At 42.3% G+C, this 12,767-nt stretch overlaps 1 protein-coding gene across 1 annotated transcript; it reads right to left on the bottom strand.

Annotated features, from left to right (window-relative positions):
- Positions 1 to 602: 602 nt before the first annotated feature.
- Positions 603 to 12,500, bottom strand: KLHL28 (kelch like family member 28). The gene is given in 6 exon segments (XM_050898366.1): positions 603 to 2,891; positions 3,522 to 3,692; positions 3,695 to 3,729; positions 6,556 to 6,999; positions 8,459 to 9,357; positions 12,474 to 12,500. Coding segments are annotated over 5 exon segments (1,713 nt in total). The 5' UTR covers positions 12,474 to 12,500; the 3' UTR covers positions 603 to 2,727.
- Positions 12,501 to 12,767: the final 267 nt, after the last annotated feature.

The raw sequence follows: 12,767 nt of genomic DNA, 5'->3' as shown, positions 1-12,767 counted from the left end.
ACAATAAGGGGTCGATCTCTACGACCTAATTTAACATTGCCACTGCCTAGGTAAAGAGAGTAAAACATTTAGCAATTTTAAGTGCTTTGACTTCAACAAATGAAAGATGTTTATATAAACATTGAATAACCATCAACACCACCCTGACCTGCAGATTTTGTGTTCTGATGAAGTCAAAACGATTTCTATACCATGCACCACTTTCTACTAACTGAAAACAGCGTTTACTAACGCTTCCAATCAGAACACGTATATGAGCATCTTCATTCATGGAATCCTATAATAGTCAAACTCTAAATGGGACGGTATATACCGAACTGCGTGGAACGCCTCCTATCACTAAAAGGCATGAACTTCTCTTTTAGGTAAAGAATTTTTCTTCTTTTAATATTAGTTTGTTAAGCGTCTTTATCTCTGGTATATATTGGAAAAATATGATAATCAATGGCATCTCTGTGAAACAGACTGAAAAGTAAAAGAGCACATGTAAGCATTCAGCTTGTGCATTTACCTGAACAGAATGAGAAGGCAATCCACGCAACAGGCTGAAACATCTCCCTTAATCCCCAACCCCAAACCTGCTCCCCTTCCTTCTCCTCCCCACACACACATGCAACATACAACCATGTAGCTACTTGTGTCCTATCAACAGATTCACTGGAATAATTAAATTACGCTATTATTGCTATATAACTAGAATCCTTAGTGGGTCAAATAAACTGCATTAAAAATGCTGAAATTGTTAATTTTATTTGCTTTCAAAGTCCTGCTTAATTCTACCAAATCTGAAGAATATGTGCAGGATTTTATAATCTGTGCAAACACCTGTTACCTATGAATAAAGTTTTATGGTGAAAACACCCTCGTCTCCTTGACTGTTTAAAATCTGAACGTTAGCATATGGAAGAACAAGGAACACCACTGTTTGCCTGGCTGCCATTAGCTTTGCAGGAACTTAGAATAAATCAGCTACACTCAAAACCCTCTGCTTAGCGTACTTATAAAGAAATGGCTTTTAAAGCAACTATTTCAAATATTATTGCACCTTCAAAAATAATACTATACGGGCTTGAAAAACAAGGGGAAACAAACATTAATTTAACATGTTAAAACAAGGTGAAAATAACTCTGGAGGCAGAAAAACTCTTCAGTACCAGGCCTGGCAATACACATACAGACATCAAAACAGAAATTCAAGATAACCGTGTTTCCTAGTTAAAATCAGAAGACAAACCAAAACATTCTAAATTAGCTAAAATTCATATTTATTCAGTCACCTATTTTAAATAACGGTTATAACCCACGGCATCGCTTTCTATTTATCTGCCCAAATTTTCACTAAGTTTAGGGCTATCACAAAGTTCTATCTCTCGAGATTCTGGTTAGTCACAGGAACCGACCTTCAGTACTCCGTTACGCAGGACACGCTCGAGATGAGCAACTACGCCCTGCGCTTTTCATTCATTGCAACTTGTATTAAAGGCAAGACTGTCTGAAGAACCCGAGATGGGATCTCACTACTCACTCCCTATTTAAGTATTTGTGAGAACAGGAACAATAAACGTAGATCTTCGGGGGGGAAGTAAGAAACATAGAGCTCATTCAATACATTGTGTTATTCTTGACAGTTTTCATAGGCACGAATGTATCAAGCAAATAAGAAACAAAAACACTAGAACAATCAAAACAATCATGCTTTATGCATACTGCACTAAAATCTGTAACAGCCTTATCGTTAAGTCCTACATTTAGCACCATTTTTGTATCTGAACACTCTGAGAAAGCAATCATACATTCTTTTAAAAAAGGAAGTTATACGGAATATGGACACAAGTGCGCTCGGGAGAAGGATGGGACGGATTCATTTTTGAGTATTTTATATCATGCTATGAATGCTGCTGTGGCTTCTTCCGATGCATGATTGTTGTAATTTTTCCTTGCATTACAATTGAAAACACACAGCAGACTAGCAAGATTAAGTCATTTAGTCTAGCACTCATTTGTCCATGAAGAGAAAATATAAGGGAAAGTTAAAAATGTGATTTCTCTTCAGCAGATCCAAAAATTTCATTAAGAGGCAATAAATTTGCCTTGTAAATTTCTTTAAGTAGTTACTAATTACCATCCCAGCCCTCCTACCAGTAAGCGGGTAACAAAGAAGAGTGTACAGGCAACATACTGTGGCATTTATTATTTACAAACCTTGAGATACAGAAACAAGGCAGCCCTTTAGTTACTGTTCATAAAAAAAATTATGAAGCACTGGCGTTTTCTTAATATGAAGACACAACCAGACAACTATCAGCAAACTGTCCAGTCATACGACACATTCACACATCTCTCACCCCAAGCGCAGTAAACTTCATGTTTCATAGTAGGCAGGAGGAAGAGAGAAAAGCTCTAGAAAGTGAAAGGGTTAGATATACAGTAAGTTTTCTAACCATATCCCAGGCATGTACAGTACTCTCTAAAATTCACTGCCATTAACAGGATGCTATCTAAACCCAGCTGGCAATAAGCCTGCCATTCCTTCTGCCTGTGTCACTGAAGTAACAAAGGCCAATTACCGGAAGAAAACGAATCCTTCCTCATTTCACTCCCAGCTTTACCACATTCCTCCAACTTTCCAACTTCAGAAAACGCAGCTTACGGTCTCCGCCAGCAGGGTTTATTTTCAAGCAGATTCAGCTCCATCTTTGCATCAGGTCCATAAAGTCCTGCTTTTCATCAAAGTGCAGTCAAACCAAAATTGCATCGACAGTACATCATCCCAGCAGAGTCCAGCCACGTATCCGAGATGGGATCGTATTTCTGTACAGTGTTCAGATAGGATGACCCTGAATGACCTCCAACTACATAAAGGTAGTTATCAATTACAGCTGCACCAACTCCTATCGGAAAGAAAAAATAAAAGTTGCGTGATCACCAAGTTTGGAAGCAAGGAGTGTTTTTGCTCCTCATTGGACCCCCCCGACCACCACCTAAAGGCTGAACAGACAAGTTCTCATAGCTTCTCCTTCTTTGGGCTGTCTTTAAAGAAAACAGGTGTAAACGAAGAGTCGTTCTCTGTTCAGGTCTTACACTCCTTTTTGACTCTTCTCGTGCCCTTTCCTATGACAAAGCAATGCTCTTCTGTCCCAATACTCCTTGTCATGGAGACAGAAGAGAGGATGCACTACTGACTCTCAACATAAAATAAAATATAATAGAACAGTAACCACAGAATTGCTGAAACTCACTCAAAATTAATGAAAAAATGGACGATAAAGTAGAAATATTACTTCATATTATTTTTGTTACGGCTCAGTATTAATAAAAATAAACCGGACTGTAATTAAAATTAGAGAAATAAATACTCATGCTTTCACAGAGCTGATTAAATGATCCTTTGTTCAATCCACAAAGTACAACACTCTGCAGACAAGTCACTGCAACTTTATTGCAGCTTCTGTCAGGTCAAATGGCAGTTTATTTCTGAAAGGATATCTGAGTTAACTGCTGAGAGTTTTGTATGTCCCCACCTGTTCTGGGTTCCTTCATGGGTCGACACACAGTCCACTGATTTTGATGAGGATCGTATCTCTCAATGCTCGATAAGTGAGACACACCATTGTGTCCACCGACTACAAAAATGAAGCCCAGCATGACACCGACACCAAAGTTTATTCGTTTATCAGCCATTGAAGCGACTGTTCCCACGAGTTTTTACTTGGATCATAACGCTCCATGCTGCAAATACAAACAAACAACTTGTGAGGCTTGGATTTTAGTGACATTTGAATCTCACTCCACAAGAAATCTACATTTGTCAGAGGTACATCTAGTTCTGCCAACCAACATTACCACACACAGGAATAATGCAACACAAAGAAAAAGTGCTTGAGCTGATGGAAAATTCTGCGGCGTGGTTGCTTCGTACTACCCAATGGTAGCACACAAGAAACTAAAGCCAGCGTTAGCACCTCAGGAGCATCAATCACATCCCACTGTCCTTCAACAACACAGAGCAGCTGGAGGTTCTCACAGAGTGTTGCCAAAAAGCAGTTTTAACATATTTCGTCCTGACACAGCGACTGCAGTTCAGCCGCTTCTCTGATGTCCTCATGCCACTACCCTGGATCTTCAGGTGACATATTGAAACAAAGCAAGATTTTTCAAAGCTGGCCTCAGAACCGAAAGCTCTTTCAAGGATGACTGCTGCTATTTATAAAAAAAGCAACTCATGAAAAACTGAACACAATGCAGATCTGAAGTGTATCTATTTGGGTAACACATCAAATCAAAAACTTCCTGGAGGCTTGCCTGAAAATAACAGAGAGAGAGGGAAAAAAAATGTGGAGAGCATATCCCTCAGGAAAAGCAGTAAAGAGGTTGCTGATCAAAACACTAAGAATAGAAGAGGCCTTCAGAATAAAATGGAAATGAATTATCATAATCATTATTATTTTTTTTTTAATCACTGGAGCTGTACAGATGGTCCGAGTCATTAACACACTCACAGCACGTAGCCATTCCCTGTCCAAAATCTAGCTTCAGCAGCATGAGGGAGCAGAAAAGAGGGGAAGAGAAAATCAGAAGCACTACAGAGTTGGAGAAAAGGTGCTTAATTACACAGCAGTCAGCTTTCTTTTAATGCTAGAGCTTGTATGAGTCTAGTGACTGTATGGCATGGCATATTACTCGCACCCTTGAATAATTAATAAAACCAAAATTATTCAATAAAAAGTAAATTAAATTTAAAAAGGCAAATAATGAACTATCAAATTCCAGTAACTCTACAGGAGCTGCTGGCAATTCCTTTCTGACTGAGGAAGAGAGAAGATGTGGTACAAGGAGTGAGGCTACTGCAGAATTTTAATGTTGTTAAGAGCTTTCCCTTTAAAGGTGCCAGCTTGGTGAGACATTTCCTATTGCTCCAGCGATAAGTCTTACATTTCCTGAAAGGAGGTTACTGAGCTTGCCTTTTAAAGGCCTGTGTGCACACTGAGCATTCAGCTTCTGGGAACCACTTCTGGCCAGAGCAAGGGCTTGATTATCTTCCTTTTTTTACAGTCTGTGCAACAATGCTGCAGTGGAGTGAGCATCCCAGAGGTCCCGCAGTAACTCCTGGTATGCCTGCTCTACTCTGCCACTGACTTTGCTTCAAGCTACTACTAAAGCCGATAGTTCTGTGTGGTACAAAGATGCTACGGAGCTAAGAGTGACCACACAGGACAACAGTCCAGCTTAATTATTCTGGGTCAAATTCCCATGTGAAGAAATCCTAGAATCAGCAGAAAACTTTTAGAGGTGGTTTGCTTGTCTATTAAGTATTTCACCTGCTATTACAGTTCATAATTTGAAATATAAGAAATTAGAATAATGTCACATTAAGTTTCATAGAATCCTGTCACAACCATACCAAACAGTTTAAGTTATTGCTGTTTTTATTTCAGTAGTTTAAAACATTTGTTTGCATTTTCCAAATAAAAACTACTTAGCTATACTTTGGGAACTAATCCTTTGCTTCACAAACTGTTTTATATAAAAACTTATCAAGTGTAAAAACTAAGTACAACTAATGACTAGTGCAATGTTGTTATACTACACTGTTAAACAATCAATGCATCCCTTCCTATAAGCAAGATTTTCATTTTCATTCTTTATTCAGCTATTTAGGCTTGTAGTTTATTAATTTGCTTCCTGGAGGGACATACGGCTGATTTGTTCCCATTTTAGTGAACAGAAGAGAGTACTAATGATTTCTTTGCATAACTAAGTGGCCCTGTCCATCCATATGGAGTGATGTGGAACAGAACAATTAAAGAGCATGCTGGTACCAGGAAACCTGCTTGTGAACGTAAAGTCTGAAGCAAGCCCACTTCTACCCAGGAGCCAGACCAGTAACCACCATCCTGAACTTCATTATTATCATTAAGACTACTTTAAGATTCCATCTGAGGTATATATTTACTTTGTGTATATTAAGCATGTGAAAAATCCTACTCATTTCAAATCAGTGTTTCAAATGTTAAAGCTAATGATGCATCCTAATGTATTTTGGAGGTTTGAGGTACAAGGATTTACATAGCACTGGCACAGCGCTAAGCAAGCCTCTCCCGAGAGCTCAGTAACTGAGGTGCAGCACCATGACACAGATACCAGTACACTACCTTGGGGCCTGAGCAAATAAGCCCACACCATACTGATCTGCTGAGTTTACCAGCTTGGGTGTCTACAAGGTCAGGTGTCTTGCACCACCTTGCTTAGTAATATGCATATATGTCTTTATCTTTACCATTTTTCCTTCTTAAGGATTTAAAAAAAAAAAAAAAAACAACAAAACACAACCCAAACAAACCAGCTCTGAGCTGGAACACGTAAAGTTAAGTTAAAATAAAGATTTCCCAGTTGAATTATCAGACTGATACTGCAGAACAAGGATTAATGAGGCCCACTGTGGATTACCAATCTATTTTAGCATAATTTTTAATTGGCTGCCGAACACAAGCTTAACAGTGAGTTTTGCTGATTTCCAGCTTATGACATCGAGCTACACACATCAGAAGCACATACCTGTTCATATGGGCAGGACCATAACCACCAATGGCATATATCATTCCGTCCAAGACAGCCGCAGCAAAACAACTTCTTGTTTTGTTCATTGGGGCCACTAGCTGCCATTCCTTCACTTTAGGAATGTATTTCTCTACAGTTCGTAAGTAAGACTGCCCATCATAGCCACCTAAGGCGTAGAGCTCTCCTGCCAGAACTACCACTCCCAGAGTACTCCGGCTCTCAAACATCCTTTCAAGAGATGTCCAAGTGTTCGTATCGGGGTCCCAGCACTCCACTGAATTCTCGTGCTTTCGGTAACTGATGCCTTGGCACACGTGGGTTGCAATCCCTCCTACAACATATATTTTCTGGTCTAGGACACATATTCCAAATTCATAGCGGGGAATGCTAAGAGGTGCCAGGCCTATCCAGGAGTCATTCTGGGGAAAATACATTTCAACACTGAAATAGAAAAACAAAGATTACGTGAGCAAACCTAACTTTCTGAAGCTCTGTGAAGTGCAAATGAGCATCAAGGAACACAGTCTTAAGATTATTTCATATGTCCCATCCGATGTTTCGGGCTTCCAATAGCTCAAACGTAAGCTAAAACCAAATACTGTTTACTGTTCTAAAGAGTTACAAACCCAGGGCCTCACAGCGTACAGTGCAATGCAGCAACACAGCAAGTACCCACGGCACCAAGTCTGAGACCTGAAATCATGAATTTCAAATTCGTGTACAAACAGTACAAACCAGGCAGACTACAGAGAAGGCAGGACAGCATCGTGGATAACAGGAGGGAAGACAATATACAGTGCTGATGCCACAGCAGCTTTTGGAGGTAGGCTGTGAGTGGGGTAAGCTAAAAATACAAACCAAAGGGATAAGAAGGGTAAAAAAAAAAACAAAACAAACCATACAGATCTTCTCAGGTTAAGTGTATGTATATATACGCAAGCATGGAACTGTCACAGAAAAGAATCTCTCAGAGTAAAATATTATCCCAGAATTCAGCTATAGAACCAGTTCGAGTAGTCTGCCTTAACACAGGAAACATTTACTGAGCTGATAAGGGTACATTCAACATCAAAGCACTATAAGTGTATGTATGAGTATGCATATATATGCAGACCCACACATAGTTTAACTACCATTTCTGGAAATGTTAATACAATGTTATAAGTAAACCCAACCATACCAGTATGGGGAAGAAAGCTATTTTTCTCTCTATTACATTCCTTTTGCTCCCATGATTAGTCTCAGCGATGTACTCCATTAACCGAAGAGGAGGTTCATTTTGAAAACCGGCTGAGAAATATGGGCACTTACCTGTTTCTGCCGGCACAGGTACGGATACCTACTCAGCAGCAGAGATTAAAGGCACGATTACGTTACGATCAAGAATGTGACATTGCTAAGAATTACCTCTTCGCTCTTCACTGATTAAGTCTATTTTAATTCCAAGGACTTTTGAGTTATCAGGAAGCATATTTGTCATATATTAGGTTAAATTTTATGATTTGATTGTCTGGAATAATAATAGATCAGGGAAAAATTAGGTAAAATGAAAAGATCTGAAAGGATAAAGAAGTTGTACGCAAACTTTTATTCATCACTTTTATTAACCAAATTCTCAATCAACAGAATTAAAATGGTAAGACTTTATAGCTATTTGTGTTGGCACAAACAAAACCCTGTAACACTGAAGGTTACTCATGAAATCAAAAAGCATTTTGAATTCAGTGCTCGTCCTTGTTCAAAAAGAAATCTACTTCAGAGTTCTTACGAACAAAAGCAGTAACTACAGTCCTGCAAACCACAGCTCTTCAATGATTGTCTTAATCCTGACCCAGGGTGATAACAAACACGCATGAACCTCACACCACTCAAGTGCTGCAACAACTTTACTATTACTTACCTTTCCAAACATGCAAACAGTCCAGCTTTTCCTCCTACAGCACAAAGAACTTTAGGAGCACAGCGAGGTCGTGTCATCAACATGGTCTGGTGGGAAAGTCTGTGTTCAGGCATAAAGTGGTATTTTAGGGCCTCATTTAGCAGATGTTTACAGGTATGGTCATCACGAATGAGATGGTTTGCTTCATACAACCTCGTAAGAAACTTAACGCTCAGCAGTGGCAACCGAACGCAATGTAGCAGCTGGGCCAAGTACTTCTGTCGCTCCTGCACATCATATTTGATCCAGGACTCTAGTGCATAAAAAACGGTTTCTTCTGTCACAACATTCAAGCAGTCATTGGAAACAATTTCATCCAATTCAGAATGCGTAAGCTCAAAAAACTCTTCCGTCTGACAAACATCTTCAAAGTTTTGACAAATGTACTTGTTAGCAGCCAAGTAGAGGTCATGGCAGCCATAGGTCTCTGCAAAACGAGAAATCCCGATGCAATTGCCAGGATCAAGCTGGCTTTCAAGAAACGCACAACACTCCTTCACTACCAGTTTGATCTGGAGAAGATTCGCAGCTGGAAGAAGCGACTCTACAGTGTCTTGTGAGATAAACACAGTTCCTGTGTAGGCATACTCCACGATGGCCTGCAGAGCTGCCTCATCAATGCACTGGAACTCCACCTCCGAGTTCTCCTTCTCAGAAAGGTTCCCAGTGAACATGGCTTTGAAGTACGGACTGATGCTGGCAAGCACCACTTTGTGGGCATGGATCTTGACATCGCCAACTCTAAGGATAATGTCACAGAGCTCGTGATGTTGGCGAAGGAGGTTCAAGCCTTGCAGAAGCTGTTCAGAATGCAAGTGGGTTAAGTTGGCAAGCATGTAGGTTGGAGACGACTGGTCCATCTGCGACAAACAGAATTTTTAACGCATTACTCAGGGCTTCATTTCAACAGCTTCATTACTCATGTTACTTAGACATGCCATACATAACATTTAAAAAATATTTTTCCCTTTTTGCTTGTATCTTAATTAGGTTTATTACTTTCCAATTTACTTTTTCAATCCTTATGCGCTATGCTTTTTCATCCAAGTTAAATCCAGGACAATCAAATGTTTATTAATAGTGTATGCTACATTAATCTAAAAAACCCAAAACCAAGCACCACCTTTTTTTTTTTTTTTTTTTTGTTCTGGAGTAAAATGCATATTGTCTGAAGCATCGAATACATGATAGGATTCTACATCAGATATTTGAGAGAACTGAACAGTGACTAAAACAAAATAAATAGAGGTAAATAAAGAATAGAATGGGCTTATGTGAGACAAAGTTTTAAAAGTTCTTAAACTACTCCCTGCTACTCGCCTTGCGGCCTACTTAGTGCTAACTGTGGTGCAGCCAAGCCCTGCTGTGCTTCCCCTCCGACCAGTGCTGTGGGCAGGACCCCACCAGTCAGCAGGGACCAGCTCTCCATTCCCCCTTCCTTGCCCAGAACAGCAGAGTCCCTCCCTCTGCACAAAGAGCCAAAAAAGACCCACAGAGCCAGCGGGGCCCCGGGTTGCAGGAAAAGGGGTGCTGGAGCAGAGGTTACTGCACTCTGAACGAGCAGAGGAGCACAGGAGAAGGGGGGGGACCCTTGCCTCACCTCACTGAGTGGCTTCCACCATGAGAGAAAATCCCCAGTGGACATGCCCTCACCCTCCGGAGAGATCAGATCCGGGGAAGACTGGGAGCTGGGCCTGCCTCCACCATCAAGAAGCAAGGGGTGGGAGCTGGTGAGGCGCTTCCCGGGGTGAGCAAGGGAGCGGGTCCCAGGGGACAGGCTGAGCATCCTGGTGTCTACCACCATTTCCACATACTCACGGCACCGGCAGCTACCCACACGCCTTAACATCACTAGTAAGGACAAAGAGAAGGATTCTCGTTCCTACCTAATACTTCACAAAACACTGCTTTCAAAAAGTTTTAGTTTGCATCGTGACACTTGAAGGCACTATGATACCTGCTCTAATTTCAGTATCATTAAAATTCAAATGGTGCTGCCCACCACTACCTGTTGGAGAAGCAGTTCTTCAGTTCTTTATTCAGACTGAATTATTATACCAGTGAGAGGGTGGAGGGTATGAATGTGTCAGATCCCGGACCACGATGAAATATAACTATTGTTCTACAGAGAACACTGCAACCATCCAATTTCTGAACTGAAAAGCTGATTTAATTTTGATTTGCTAAATGAATACACAAACTTCAAGATCTCACTTCTTTTATCTCATTATTAAGAAGTTCATCATTTTTATAGCTCCTTAACTGACATTTAATTTGCAGTGAGCCTACTTACAAAGTGCTTAATCTGAAAGAATAAAATTAGTTGCCAACATTTAAATACAGAACTTAATAGCACTGACAGAGAAGTGAAGGCTTACAGCTAGGGATAGAAAATCTCTTACCCATTAAAAGACAAGTAAGCTCATCCCTCTCCTATTACTTCCCTATACTGGAAAAAAAGCACATATCTAGAAGAAAGTACTTTAAACATATCTGCAAAAGGCAAGATTCCATGCAACAACATTTTCCATATAACAACATTTTTGCAGCACAAATTATACAGGGGGAAAAAAAGAAAAAAAGAACTGTTTAGCAGCTAAAACACTTTATTTTCCTTTTGTGTTTGTGCTCCGTTCATAACTTGATTGTACATATACGCAGAAATCATAAAACACAAGGTAACACCACATGGAAGGAAAAAGGAATGGCTACAGCTCAGAGGCAAAACCTGTAAAAACAGTTATAAATAACTACATTTAAGTTATTCCGCAGAAATAAAACTTTTTGTACCAACTTGGTAGAGATGCCTACTGTTGTATCTCACATACCTCCCGCATGGCAATGCTCGCCCACACCACACATTTGCATGTATTTATTTTATTGTTGAGCAAGAAATCAGAAGCTGGAACATTAACCAGCCCTGAAGAACGTCTGCTAGTCCAACAATTTGTGCTCACAACACAGATCAAATGGTTGCCCTCAGGCTCTGGACTATCAGATCCTTTTCACAGTCTGTAGGTAAAACCTACCTTGAATAGCAGGGGAAGAGTTATTGGAAATAAAAAGGTTAACCAGAAATGTAAACACCTAAGCTCGCTTACTGAAAGTTTTTACTCTTCTAAAAACCACGGTACGCGACGATGCTCAGCAGGTGATGCAGAGCACAGCATTTTCTTTATGTGAAAACAGCAGGAAGAGCTCCAGGCACTTTTCTGTTTCAAGGCAGCATTGAAGGGCTCGCCAGTTCCTTATTTAGACTACAAAACGGCTGGAGCCAGTAAGCGACTTGTCTAGTTCTGTTACTCACTAGAGAGCACAAAACCTCAAAAGCACCCGCCCTAAGTGCCGAGCTGACTTCGGTTCTAAACACCCGACACATCACAAAAAAAACACCTTCTGCGTGCCAAAAAAAAGCGCAAGCAATAATTTGCGAGCATAAACCGTCTATGCTTATGAAATTTTATGCTCTGCACGTCGCTGCGCTTCACCCTTGTGCTTAAGCTCCAGCCCCAGTCTGCTTCACGGGGCAGAGGCAAAGCACCGCGCAGACGAGCCCGCGGCTTACAAGAACACCGGCGCGTTTCCCTCCCTGCCACCTCCTCCGCAGGCAGTCTCCGGGAAGCCCGTGGGACGGGGATCCTCAGCGACTCTGCACCAGTCACCCCGCCGACAGCTCCGGGGCTGCCGGGACGGAGCTGACACCCTTCCGCCACCGCTCCGCTTTATACAAGTGTCTTCCCGGGGCGGGCGGGCGGCCGACTATCTCCAACCCCGAATATTTGAGGCCGCTCCCACCCCACAGCACGGCCGCCGCTCCATCCCGCCCGCACTCCGCCGACCGAGCCGGGAAACAACAGTCCCCGCCGCACTGCCAACGGGCGCGGAAACGCTACCGGACACCGAAGCAGCCCGGGCCGGGCCGGACAGAGCCGCTCGGCCGCGGGGGCCCGCTCGGGCGGGGCGGGGCCGGGCTCACCTGAGGGCGGGGGTGGCGCAGGCCGCGGCGAGGCCCGGCCCGCGGTAGCCGCCGCCTCGCTCGCCTCCGCTCGTACGGCAGCGCCCGGCAGCAGCACGCGTCACTTCCGGGCGCCCCCACCCCACGCCCTCTCCCAATCAGCGGCGGGGAAGTGCCGCGCACCCACAACCCACCGGGCCCGGGCGGTATCACTCTCCACTCCGTTGGGGGGGAAAGGGGCGGCAGTTCCGCTTTACCGGCACCCGGCAGAGCAACCCCGGCACCGCTCCCTCCCTCCCCGCGGCTCTTGGTTTT

The sequence above is a fragment of the Gymnogyps californianus genome, chromosome 5 (assembly GCF_018139145.2).
Source record: "Gymnogyps californianus isolate 813 chromosome 5, ASM1813914v2, whole genome shotgun sequence".
NCBI classification, from domain to species: Eukaryota; Metazoa; Chordata; class Aves; order Accipitriformes; family Cathartidae; genus Gymnogyps; species Gymnogyps californianus.
This window is presented reverse-complemented; position numbering and strand designations above follow the sequence as displayed.